The sequence below is a fragment of the Hemiscyllium ocellatum genome, chromosome 16 (genome assembly GCF_020745735.1).
Source record: "Hemiscyllium ocellatum isolate sHemOce1 chromosome 16, sHemOce1.pat.X.cur, whole genome shotgun sequence".
Taxonomy (NCBI): Eukaryota; Metazoa; Chordata; class Chondrichthyes; order Orectolobiformes; family Hemiscylliidae; genus Hemiscyllium; species Hemiscyllium ocellatum.
In genome coordinates, this window is record NC_083416.1 from 32,744,887 (window position 1) to 32,758,732 (window position 13,846).

Here is a 13,846-nt window from a genome sequence, read left to right on the forward strand (position 1 = left end):
CCGTGTTTTTAATTACGACAATGGAAATGTCTTCTAAGTTGAAAGTTTAGAACTCATATATCCTGAGTGTTCTGGGCATGGTTTAATTTATAAAGGTACACAGGATGCATGCACTTGTTTCAGATCCAAATGAGGAAATATTGTTAAATTTTTGTATTCATTTCCTAGGGTGTGGGTTGTATTGTCAATCTGACCATTTTTCTCCCAGCTTTGTTACCCTTTTACAACTGAATGACTTCCTAGGTAATTTCTAAAAGTATTCATCTTCTGGATTTGAGATAAATGCAGACCAAACTATTCAGAATGTAGAATTAATTTCCTAATCGACATGAATTAACCATTAAAAAAATGCTGGCTGGTCAGTTTTCTCCAATTTTATTATAATTCTGAAATGACCATTATAGAACTTGAACTCCTTCTCTGGTCTATTGGTGTAGTAACCAGCAAAAGAGAATGATTCTCATTTCTTCATAACTTTTTCAGAAGCTATGCCTAGGAATACTCTTTCCCTCCATTCAGTTCCAAATTCGGCCTCAATTATTTGCCCACTACCGTTTAAATGTAAGTTCCGGATAAATAGGACTTCAAACAGAACATTTTAAAAAGAACTAGTTTTATAAAGAGGACTGTGTACGCTTGTTTCTGTTATTGGTGGAAAGACCAAGACTGTAATATCAAAAATATATTTTTGTACTTAATGGACAGGGTACTATGAAATTAAACTAGTTCCATTAGACATAATGAAAGGGCACGTCTGGACCATGATTTGTAACTAATTCCTCCTACCAGCATGTTTGAAGATTTTGGATTACGTAGAGTTGAGATATTTAAAGATCCTCCAAGCTTCTAAATAGTCCCAGTGAAACTATAGACGTTGTCGATGTTAACACACACAAAAACAGGGCCAGCCTAGTCAACGAGAGACTGCTCTCCCTAGAAATTATCACATGCGACTCTGTTGAGTTCATTGAAAGATAAACCTCAGCAGAAATCTGCACTAATTTATTATTCCCACTTCTAAAATTTGAAAGAATATTTGCATAGGAAGGGAGGGGAGGTGAGGGGAAAGAAAAGAAACGGTCAGAAAGATTAACAAAGTAGACTTTTTTTTTGGAATCACATCCATTGTTTATACAGCATGGAAATTAAGGTTTAGATTTGTTTTGAACGTGACTTGCTCTGACGGTTATAATACAATTGAAGATTCCTAGAAGTTCACTGACCTCTACAGATCAACGGTATTAGGATACGTTGTTGCACACATTTATACATCTTTTGTGTTTAGTTATTCGCCTAATGCCATAGTAATGCAGCACTGGAGCGATCAATAACACTGACTGAAGCGAAATCTTTTAAATAAGTACTGTGCAACCACATAGAAAAAGCAATAAAATGGCAGAGTGAAGACTGAGTAGGGATGAATTGCTATGTGCTTTACTAGTTGAAGTTTTCGAGGTGAAAGAAAAATCATAGAACCTTATAAAGACAACTTGCTGATTCCAGTAGGAATAAAAGTTAGACTAGGTTAGGGTTAAATACCAAAATAACACGTTATATATATAAAAAAATGTTTTATTGGATTCGTACAAAATAGTCAATACGTAAATAAATAAATTGTATAAATTATCAAACCGACAGTCAGTATAAACTGTTGCCACTTACAGTTCCGTCAAATATTAAAAGAAATGTATAAAAAAAAGTGCTAAAACGCCAGTTGCACCCTCTCCAGACAGTTTTCAGAATGTGACACAGTGCAGGGTCTGGTTGAGGTATTACGTTCTTCAAAATCAAGAGCTTCTGGTCTAGAAATCGTTAATCGGTTTCTGTACATTAAAAAAGTGAACATAACCTTTCAGCTTATTTTACTTGGTTTAGTCTCAAAAGTCAGTCCATTCCATCTCAGTAGGTTGGGGACGTGGTGATGGGACTTTGCAGAAAGTTGAGGGAATTAGCTGCTGGACAGACAGGCATGGAGACAGGAAAGTTGAAGACGAATCGAGTGGAAGCGCCCGGGGGGTTATTTGAGGGGCTGGCCGCCTCGGTAGCACACGAAGGGGTCAAAACTTGAGACTCAAACTGCAAGAGCTGTCCCATGAAGCTGAAATTGGGGGAAATGACGCTCCTGCGCTGTTTCACGAATTCAAACGCTTCGTCCAACTTCACCCGGTTCGCCCTCATGAGATAAGCCAGGCAAATCGTGGCCGATCGAGATATCCCAGCTTGGCAGTGGACAAATACCCTGCCGCCAGTATTCTTCACAGAGTCTGGGAAGGAACAACAGATCTGATTTAGGACATAACTCGATTTAAAACAACATACAGGACAATATGTACACACACAGTTTCGGATTTTACTACTTGTTATTACCATAAATAATGTATGACTGGAATTTTAAAGATTTCAGAATTAATTGTCCGATTTAACAGGAAGACTAAAATTATATAATGCTAAAGGTCAAATTCCATCACCTGGTAGAACAATGCTGGTGCTCAGTATTTTACCTGTTACAAGATTCTAATAGCCTTTAATTTGAAAGTCTAACCCAAGTTTGAAAATTCCTTCTCGCGGAGCTAAAATGTTTACAGCTTAACTGAACAAGAATTTACCTATAAATTCAATTGCCTCAATGAACCAGGAGCTGATGTCCGCTTTGTGACTGTCCTCCACAGGAATGCATTTGTACTGATAATGCTCCTCAAAGTGGTTCGGGCAGTTGGCAGAGACATTGATGAGAGCTGTGATCCCCAGGGCGTCCAACATGTCCTTTCTTGACGCATGATAGGCACTTCCGAGGTAGAGGAAAGGGAGGATTTCGACAGGCCCGCCCTACAGAGAAAAAAGGGAAAACATCAGCCGTCAGCTTTAGGATAAAACCGATCATCCGAATTCTCGTCATTGCAGGAAGCGAATGCCTCCAGTAACAGACTATCTTTTGAGGCGTCAAATATAAATGGAGGTTAAATTCTTCATTTTACCAGGCAGTATGCAAATGAGTTTATCTTAAGATGATTCACTTTAGGTGGGAGTGTTGCGTAATGCAACTGCTGTTTCACAATGTGATGCAAACATTAAGTGGTTCCCCTAATTGTGTGTGAACTGACCTGATCATATAGAGGAGTCTCGCAGGAACTGCAACTCGACTCTGCACTGTTGGGGTTGCTGCTGGCGCTTAGAGGTAAAGATAATCCCGACGGAGGCGAAGGTTTAGTGCAAAACTCTGGATATTCCGAGGAAAACGCATCGTAGCCACCTGAAATCAAACCGAATGCAGACCTGGTTAGTTCACAGAGCTTAGGCAATTAATTTCACATTTATTGTAGTATACACTAATAAACTATACGCACGGGAAGGAACATCGTACTTATTCAAAGTTATAATTCGTTCACTGATGTAAACAATCTTTTCTAATACGAAACACTACAGAATCACATATGCTAGGGTTGTAACTTTGAACAATTAACCGCTATTTAAGATTTCGTTCGAGGTAACGAATGGTTTGGGTAAGTGTGGGGTATATAATCCTTACAGGAGAGCGATTTTTTATGTTGACACTCACCTCGGAGAAAAACAATCCTTGCCCCATAGGATTCTCGGCATAGCGCATTAACCGCCAAGAGTACAGTGCTGTCCTTCTTGAGTAGCTCAAACTCAAAAGTCCTTTCATCAAATACAACAATTACAGAATAAAGACCAGATACTAAACTCTTGCGGGACTCTTCATTCGGAACGATGTGTTCAAGCCCCATTGTCCCTTTCGCCCTTCGTTTTACTATGGTGCTAAATCGGACGTTGAGCGAATTTACGATATGCGAAGCGTTGAAGGCGAAGAAAGATCGGCAATCCAGCAACAAACATTTCGAAGGATCTTCCTTCAGAAGCTGTCCAAGAGTTTCATTACTAACACTAGAGATTTCCATCATGACCATAATTGCTGATGTAGACAACTGATGCTCAAGAAGCCAGTTCCGCCGCTTCCTCGAGTTTTGTGACAGTCCGGCTGCTTGCTTTGCCTTTATCTCAGTGTGGATGCCTTGCTTTCCCCTTACTCTGGCCCCTGTCTCTCCGAGCGCCTTTTTATAGAGCACTTTTATGAATGGGGATGACGCGGCGGCTGTCACGTGATGCGATTGTGTGACGCACTCGGCGCCTGGTGGAAGTGAGCTGCCTTGCCCTTGACGTGTGCCAGGGAGAGACATCCCGCTTGTTTGCTGTGCAATTGGAAACAAACAACGTGATGTCACCTCAAAACACCAGCAGCAACTCTCGGCGTCTTCGCTCCAGCTGAGAAAGGACACTGCCACAGCACACACTCAAGGGTTCCTTCCGATCATTGTTTCACAGTCAGTAGCATGTTATTTCTCGAGATTGTGCAAGTTTAAAATCTCTCTGTTAACTTGTGTAATGATTAACCAGCGGTTATCTGATTTACGTAATCACTTGGAGAAATAAAGTTGTTAGGTCATCACATTTTCGTTTACTAGTTTATTGATTTATTGTGGTTCGGAGAACGCTCTACTTCATCCTTTAACTTGGGGTGAAATTGAAATTAAGCCGTGTAGGAGCTCTTACCACCCAGTCGACTTAATTCTATTACACAGTACCATGAAAGATACCAAAATGGTAACGTAATAGGATCTCAGTATGAAGTTACCTGCAAAGTCATTGACTCTATATGCGCGCATGTTCACAGAAATTAGGTGTTTCACGAAGAGAGGCTCAGGAGATGAGATCGTTACTAACTTCACGGGTTTAATTTGTGAAAACTAACCAAGGTATTTTCCTTTTAACTACTAATTTGATAAATTTAGATTAAACTCATTCTAATGGAATTTCATGCTTAATTCAAAGTACGAATCGTTCGGAGAGGATAGTTCGATTTGTTTTTAAAGTGACGAACAGGCGGAAAAAAACCCAAACCGATAATCACAAAGTTACACTGCTGCGGCGAGTGAGTTAAATCTTAAAACATGTGGAATAATATTTTCATGATATCTGATACAACTACAAAGCAAAGTATCTAAAATATGTGTAGCTAGCAATTCAGAAAACCAAATCGGAGCCCAGAACTATTAAGACTGCTGCACCAAATCGGCAAGAACAACATTTGTCAGAAAACGTGAATGCCTCCGCGCTTTACTCGATTACAATCAATGGTATTTGGCACATCTACGTCCTGTACGAAATTCTTAACATTTGTCAGTTCATGGAATACAGTGAAATAAAAGGTGTCAATTAACGAAAATAGGACAACTTTAGCATGGACGGTGACTACTAGAAATACTTCTACTCCTTTGTAAAATCAGATGCAATAGACACATTAAGTCACCAGACTGGTGTATGGCAGGAAAACGATAAATGAAGCAATTGGTAGAGTTGAGGTATATTTTTACAAATGACCTGACTTACTAAGGTGGCTAGTATTTGTCTGCATTCAATTTAGGTAAAAGAAGCTAACTTTGATTTCCTTGAATTATACAATACTTTCAATGTTCTATCTGAGTCTTGTTTATTTTTCTTTTGACTTACCAGAGTTTAAGAATATTACACAATTGCAAAAAAACACATTAAACCTTTAATAATGAAGCTAAATCACTTGATACCATGAGTTATCAGCAAGAATCCAATTCTTTTAATTGAATCCTTAAGACCAGTATCACCAAGTCAAATAAGTTGAAAAGGTCCATTCTCCAGCACCACAAGCATAAATTGTCAAATTAATCCAAAAAAGGGAACTTGACAATTAAATAAAGGATTTCGGACTAAATACTACACTCCAATCTCTACTGGTCAAAGAAGGTCTCAAATGTATTGGCAGACACCATGGCTTCTTTCTCCTTGACCAATTAAGTGCAAACATAGCTGCAGTTAGACAGAGTATCTGGTACCACTTGATTCCTAACTCATGATTGTCTTAATTAGCTGGATAAGAAGGTTTGAATCCCACCTGCTTTGGAGGTGTGTAATAACATCCATGGACAAGTTGATCAAAATATCTACAGATCAAACCATGTACTTAAGGGGACTTCTGTCGCCCAGCAGTATTGTCCCCACATCTGAACTGGAGGCCTGGGTTCAAGTCCCACTTTCTCCAGAGGTATATAACAACATTTCTGAATAAGTTGATTATGAAAATATCTACAAAAAATGCTAATGTGAATAGTTGTTTTTCCTTTGATTTCTCTTGCATCAGTTAAGCCTCATAATATCTTGGGTGTTTCCATAACTTGCCAATGAAATATTGGTCTGTATTAAAATTGTTTGCAGCAATAATCATAGATGCTATATAAAACATTTTATTCCCCAAATGTATTGTGCAAGCAAGTTAAAATCCCATATTTTAAGTGCTATTCCTCATCAATGGAAAATTTTACACTGTAAAACAGAGAACATGTGGTTTAGTTATATGACTGTTGTTAAAAAATACTTGAGTAACACATTCATAGCACATGATAATTGGTAGTTATTTCATTGTATACGTAATATAATTATGAAGTATGGTCAGAAGCCCAGGACATTTTTTTTTGAAAACTTAAAGCTTCAGTCTTAATGTTTCAATCTCCATGCTGGCTGTGATAGTTATGGAGACCACCCTCTTTACCTTACCCTGTGTTTGCAAAGTGGTGCCTTTCAACCTAAATATCCTGTATAATAATTTAGTTGTTACATATTAGAATTTAGTAGAAATAACGATCATCTTTTATAAACTATGGTAATTGTCCTTCCTTTCATCTTAAATTATATCAAGTACATATTTGAAAAAAAACTGTTACTTAATGTTGACAATCAGTAGGTTATCCATGTGGTAGATATCAAAACTTTGATGGTATTGTCAAAGGAGTCTTGGCAATTTGTTGCAGTGCATCTTGCAGATGGGCACAGACTGAAACAATAGTTGATGGAGTGAATTTTTAAAGTAACAGTTTGGGTACTAATCAAGATTGTCCTTGAATTGTGTCAAGCTTTGAGTGTTGTTGGAACTGCACCAAACATGGTAAGTAGAAAGCCTGCCATTTTGGTTTTGACTTCTGCTTGGCAGAAGAACTTTGAGGAGTCTGGATGTGAATCACTTGCCACAGAATACCTAAGGCAGGATTTCTGCTCTGATATTGGAGTGAGAACAGAGAGTGCCAGAAGCGTAATATTGCTTAAAGCTACATTTGGGGTGACTAACTTGTTTGGATAATTTAGTGGTCAATGGAAAGTAATTATCAGAAGTTATCTGGAATTTTCCGGTCAGCCTACAGAGAGGGTGTCACAAAATGGGGACAGACTGAAACTTCTTCCATGTTGTAGTTTCTCCTATAGCTCCTCCATCTAATGTCATTAATTGAGAGGTGAGGGGTGTTCATTCTTTGATCAGCTTAGGCAAAATCACTGTCAAGTGACTGCTCCACTGTATTGCCATAACCCATCCTCAACAGTCCTCTGCAGTAAAGAATTTCATAGATTTGCTATCCTCAAAGAAATTCCTTCTCATCTCTGACTTAATTGTATGCCCTCTTATTAATCCCTCATCATGAATCTCCTATAAGGGGAAAGCAACCAATCTGCATCTACCCTGTCAAGTCCCCTAAGAATCTTGTCTGTTTCAATAAGGTCAGCTTCCATTCTTCATAATTCCAATGGGTACTGACACAAACTGCTCAACCTCTCTTTGAAAGATAGTTCCTCCATATCTGGAAACAGCCTTATCTGGACTGCCTCCAATGCCAGTGGATCATAAGCATGGAACCTAAATCTGTTCACAGGATTCCATCTGTAGTCTGATTCATACTTTATATACTGAAGTCACCCTACTTTGATATTCCATTCCCTTTTGAAATAAAGGCCAACATTCTATTTGCCGTCCCTAATACCTGCTGAACTCAAATGCCAGCTTTTTTTTTATTCATGCATGAGGTCTCCCTAATCCCAATGTTCTGTAGTTTCCTGCTGTCTTTTTCAATTAAAATAATGTTCAGTTCTTCCTGCCAAAGTGATAACTTCACATTTTTCTACATGATATTCCATCTGCAAAGTTGTTGACCACTTGTTTAACCTGTTTTATCTCTCTGTAGACTCTGTCATCCTCATAGCTTGCCTTTCCACCTATTTTCATATCATCTGCAAACTTGATTCTAGTTTATTCACTTTTATCATCCAAGTCATGAATATGTATTGTGAATAATTGTAGCATCTGCACTGATCCCTGTGGCACTCTGCTAGGTACAGCCTGCCATCCTGAAGTTACCACCTCCATTCCAATTTCTGGCAGTTAGCCAATCTTCTTTCCATGCTTATATACTACCTTCAACACCACAAGCCTGCACTGACCCTGACGTCAGGGTCCCAACCTAAAACCCTACTCAAGTCCCTTATTTGCTGTTGCAGCCCTAGTATTTAATTTTCCATTTCTGATTAATGGTAACAATAGGATGCTGACAGTAGAATGTTAAGAAACACAATTGAATGTCAAGAAGACATTAGGTTAGATTCTGTCTCACTGAAAATGGTATTTGCCTTACCCTTGAGTTGTATGAAAATATATGCTTATCAGAGGAGGTTGTCCATGTCTTGCTGCACTTTGATTCTTTTTCTTAATTTATATCAAGAAGTGATGGCTCAAAGGAGAAGACAGAGGGTGCTGGTGGAGGGTTGCCTTTCAGACTGGAGGCCTGTGACCAGCAGTGTGCCACAAGATCAGTGCTGGGTCCACTGCTTTTCGTCACTTACATAAATGATTTGATGTGAACATAGGTATATATTTAGTAAGTTTGGCAGATGACACCACAATTGGAGATGTACTTGACAGCGAAGGTTACGTCAGAATACGATGGGATCTCGATCCAATGGGCCAAGAAGTGGCAGATGGAGTTTAACTTAGATAAATGCGAGGTGCTGCATTTTGGAAAGGCAAATCAGGGCAGGACTCATACACTTAACAGTAAGGTCCTGGGGACTGTTGCTGAACAGAGAGACCTTGGAGTGCAGGATCATAGTTCCTTGAAAGTGGAGTGCAGAATAACGAAGGCAGCACTTGCTATGCTTTCCTTTATTGGTCAGTGCATCCAGTATAGGGGTTAGGACGTTGGTTTTAGAATATTGTATGCGATTCTGGTCTCTCTGTTACAGGAAGGATGTTGAAAGAGTTGAGAAAAGATTCACAAGAATGTTGCCAGAGTTGAAGGGTTTGAACTAAAGGGAGAGACTGAATAGGCTGTGGCTGTTTTACCTGGAGTGTCAGAGGCTGAGGGGTGACCTTATAGAGATTTATAAAATCATGAGAGGCATAGGCAGGGTAAATAGACAGGATCTTTTCCCTGGGGCGAGGGGAGTCTAGACCTAAAGGGCATGTTTAAGTGAGAGGGAAAAATTTAGAAGGGACCAAAGGGGCTACGTTTTCACATAGAGGGTGGTGTGTGTATGGAAGGTGCTGCCAGAGGAAGTGGTGGAGGCTGGTACAATTACAATTTTTGCAAGGCATCTGGGTGGGTATATGAAGAGGAAAGGTTTAGAGATATATGTGCCAAGTGCTGGCAAATGGGACTAGATTAGTTTAGGATATCTGGCCAGCATGGACGCATTGGACCGAAGGATTTGTTTCGGTGCCGTACATCTCCAAGACCCTAAGTACTTTTACATACAACTGAACTTTCTTCCCAATCAGCAAATCACCTGAGTGTTTTTTCACATCTAATAGCAACCATGAGTAAATTCCCAATGGTTGCAATTGGAATAATTTACATGCAAAGCCTGCCCAAGGGCAATGCAAACCAATGTTAAGCAAGAGGAAGGGAGAGGGGTAGGAGACTAAATAAAAATAAGAGTTGGAAGGGGATTTGCTGCAGTTTGATAATAGGATGGTGATACGATGAAGCTATGTCTATTGACTGCAATGTCCTGTTAAATGCTAATTTTAATGATTTCATCTTTCAACCAACTTGAAGTTGATTGACATGACATATGCACAAGAGGATTGAAAATTACTCTTTCCACATCCATGGCTTACACTTGGAGGCACTGGTGGAGCAGTGATAAAACTGGATGGTGAGGTAAAAGATGGAGAACCCAATCATCATCTGATTTCTCTCTTTTTCCCACTCCCCAGTAATGTCAGAAATCATTCCTTTCATCCCCAAAAGACCTTGAAATGTTTAATGAAAGGTCACAAGGGTGTAATGCTATCAGTCATAGGGGAAGGGCCATAATGCATAAATTACACTTAAATGGCTACTGAGTCTCTGTGGTGGTGCAAGGTCGCTTCTGATCAGGGACCCTCTGCCCTATTTAGGGCTCCAATATTAGCAAGAAACATCCCTACTGAAAGACTCCTATCCTGCCTTATGCACTGACCAGGCTCCCTTCATATGACTGACCCCACTCACTTCCCTTTGGAGGCCTCCCTGGCTTCTACTGCTCCAAGACCTCATGAAGCTCAGGCATATGTGATAACATGTCTGAACAGGATGATTAGAAAATATCTATGTCTGAGTTGGCAGCCTCTTACTCAAAAATTGATACTCTTTGTAACTGAGGACATAGCATAAAAATGAAGGCTGCATGTGGTCAGACACTGGACAAGATTGGTCTGCAACCAATGCCAGGGACAAGAATACTTTGAAGTTGAAGTTGGAGAAGTTCTGCTGTAGAGGACTCCAATAAGCACTCCAGTCTAAGAAAATAGTGAAGTTTGGTGTGTTGGTAAATCTTGTTAGAAATCCTGAGGTCATTGTTGAGGAGCCAACCAGCAACTTGGCAGAGCTGAAAACTAAACAAAATGTAACAATTGCTGTCAAAAATAAATATGGAATTTGAGTTAAATCACTAGTTCTGTTCAGAAATTCACGTGTGTTTCTTTAGTCATTCATAACTTCTTCAAAGTTGTGTACTACAAAGTATTTATCCAATTCTGTTTTGAATGCTATTGTTGAATCTACTTTCATCACTATTTCAGATTGTGCATTCTGGTGCAAATTGCATTCTCCCCTTCACTACTTCAGTTCCTTTTCACTGGTGTCCTGTGGCTACTAATGTTTCTACCAGTGGACAGCAGACTTATTTACTGTCATGAAGACATGAGTCAAATTAATGATTTTTAATCTATAAATTGAATTTTCCAGAAGACAAATTTTTAAACTCAAAAGATTATAGTGGCTCATCAATGTACCACTCAAGATTAGCAAACCCAATTTGCATCATGAAACATTGCCCATTCCAATCTCCATGAGAATGATACAAACCCAATGACAACAATCTGTCCCCCAGAGCATGAAAGATAGCAGATCTTTTGTACCTGATGTAATCAGGTTCAGGCTATTGCTTGGGGAACAGGAGCCTGGTTTATTATTGCTTTGAAGACAATGAGCTAATAAAATTACAATTGAAATGTACCATTGTGTTCAAGCAACTGGCAGTTGGGGAACAGGGAAAGCAGTCACAGATAAGCCATCTCCTCTGTGTGTTTTGAACACATGTCTACTCAGCAGAATTCGGAACAAATAGCTAAGAAGTTGAGCAAGGTCTTCCCTCCACCTAACTTGCAACCTTAGACCCTGTTTGCTTTTCTTTCCTAGTGCAGCAGACAGATTTGAAGGAAAGAGCTCAACTTCATAACTGTCTTCAAAAGAACAAATAGATTGCTAGTATTTAGTTTTAAACCCCTGGATGTAAAGTAAAAAAAGGATTTGGCCAGAAGCCAGCTAAGCTACTAAACTACTGACTAAAACTTTCACTGTAGTTTTTAGTTTGGATAAGTTGTCCTATGTGTTTGTTTTTGTCCTCGTTGCAAACTTACACATGCATATGCAGACATTTATTTTACTTAAAATCAATTGAATTATAATAACGTTAACCTCTTTTATGCTGATTAAAAAGAATGGTCCATTTGGTTTATTATAAATCATAGCACAAACTTATGTACTCACTGAATTGGCAAGTATAACCATTTCAATATAAAAGGTGTTGTAGTCAAACAAGGAGGGGAACAAAGACCCCCTTTTATCTGGTTGTAATATTAGCCTAACAAGATGCTTTAAGATTTTGAACACTCCAGGAAACCTCAGTTTAATCTTTATTGTTCAAAAGGAAATCAACCAGGATCTGAATGTAAATAAAGTCTTTCGTCACTGCTACCGTTCTGCTCTGTAAGCTTTCGAAAGTCTTAGTCCTTGATCCTTGCTGAAGCGTGATGCATAGAAATGAGCCAAAACAAAGTCTTATAAAAGGTTTATCAAAATTGCCTCTCTTTTGTACATCATGTTTCTACTTATGAAGCCAAGGAGTCATATCCTTTTTAAGCAGCCTTCTTAGTTTGCCCTATACCATCAAAACTTGCACTCCTTCAGACCTGTTTCCTACACTCATTTTATGATAGCATTTGGTTTATATTGTGTCATTTTCCTGCCAATATTAACTTTTTCACATCTGTATTAAATTTCATGTACTCATCTACCAATCTGTCAATGCACTCATGAAGTTTATTACCATCTTCCTCATTTATTACACTCCAAAGTTTAATTTCTTCTGCATGTGTTGAAATTAGCACTCAAACTCTGGTATTTTATTAAAAGAAAAAAACCAGTCCCGACACCAACCTCTGAGAAACACAGATGCATACTTTGCTCATTGTGGGGTAAAAATGTTCATCAATACACTCTGCTTCCTTTTTTTTATTTTGTATTTACTCATCCACTTCCCCCTTAAACCCAGAGACTTCAAATTTTACTAACAAGGTTACTTTGTGGAACTTTATCAAATGAAAGCCCACTTACATAACATTAACCACACTCTCACCATCTTGTACACTTTCAAAGAATTTATTCAAGTTTAATGAAGATGACTTGCCAAAATCCCTGATGAAGGGCTTGTGCCCGAAACGTCGAATTTCCTGTTCCTTGGATGCTGCCTGACCTGCTGAGCTTGAACCAGCAACACATTTTCAGCTCTCATCTCCAGCATCTTCAGACCTCACTTTTTACTTGCCAAAATCCCTGTCAACTTTACAAAAAAACCCAAAACACTGGATGTCTATAACTTTTTTCTAAGGTGGGAGAAGCCAAAGCTAGAAGGCTTAGGTTTAAGGTTAGAGAGGAAAGATAAAAGGAACCTAAAGGGCAACTTTATCATGCAGGTTATGGAATGAACTGCCAGAGGAAGTGGTGGAGGCAGGTACAATTATAACACTTAAAAGGCATCTGGATAGGTATATGAATAGGAAGGGTTTAGAAGGATATGGGTCAAATACTGGCAAATAGGACTAGGTCAGATTGGAATGCCTGGTCAGCGTGAATGAATTGAACTGCACCGAACAGTCTGTTTCTGTGCAATATGACTCAATAATTTGTAGTCCTTTACAAAATGAATTCTGCATGGGGGGAAATAATTGGAGAAGGAAAAGGGGAAAATTAACTAAGAAAAATGATTTAAAAAGATGAAAAAAAACTCATGGAAGCTACGTTAGGTATAAACCAGAGCAATGACAACATTTACAAAAAACATTTGCTATTTCTTAATACCATCTCTCATATTAGGCAGCAATTCCTGACAGTCTGTCAGATTTGGTGGATGAATTTGGGTTTTACAAAGGGTTGCCCTGATTGTGATCTCTGCTTTCCCGGGTAATGATGGTATTTCAATCAGTTCAGCTATGATCAAAATGGCAGAGCAAACTTAATGGCTAAATGGTCTATTCTGAAATCATATGTCTAATTCAACCTCCAGCAATCGAGGAATATCAGAATGGTAATTCAACAACATTGTACTGACATCCAGCTTAGTGAAAGTCTGATTATTTCTGGAGACGGATACCAAGTGTTTAACTACCACAGAATTTGTCCACTCCAGTTTTCCTGATGTCACAAATATTAAT

General features: G+C 38.8%; 2 protein-coding genes across 2 annotated transcripts in view; one reads left to right on the forward strand and one right to left on the reverse strand.

Moving 5' to 3' along the window:
* Positions 1-1,551: 1,551 nt before the first annotated feature.
* dusp1 (dual specificity phosphatase 1) lies at positions 1,552-4,046 on the reverse strand. The gene is made up of 4 exons (XM_060836765.1): positions 3,557-4,046; positions 3,102-3,250; positions 2,607-2,826; positions 1,552-2,264 (listed from the first exon to the last, which is right to left on the reverse strand). The coding sequence occupies exons 1-4, from the start codon at positions 3,924-3,926 to the stop codon at positions 1,900-1,902; spliced, it is 1,104 nt and encodes a 367-aa protein (XP_060692748.1). The 5' UTR covers positions 3,927-4,046; the 3' UTR covers positions 1,552-1,899.
* A 628-nt stretch (positions 4,047-4,674) lies between these two features.
* The window catches only part of ergic1 (endoplasmic reticulum-golgi intermediate compartment 1), a 131,968-nt gene continuing 122,796 nt past the window's right edge, over positions 4,675-13,846 (forward strand). Inside the window, exon 1 of the mRNA XM_060837112.1 lies at positions 4,675-4,772. The gene's annotated coding sequence lies outside the window, so the exon portion shown is untranslated. The remainder of the gene's footprint in view (positions 4,773-13,846) is intronic.

Excerpts from the sequence above, each read along its gene's own strand:
- dusp1 (XM_060836765.1), bottom strand. The coding sequence starts at position 3,926 with ATGGTCATGATGGAAATCTCTAGTGTTAGTAATGAAACTCTTGGACAG. Across the intron at positions 2,827-3,101 it reads AGACTCCTCTATATGATCAG|GGCGGGCCTGTCGAAATCCT; the intron begins GTCAGTTCACAC and ends TTTTCTCTGTAG. Across the intron at positions 2,265-2,606 it reads TGAGGCAATTGAATTTATAG|ACTCTGTGAAGAATACTGGC; the intron begins GTAAATTCTTGT and ends GTTCCTTCCCAG.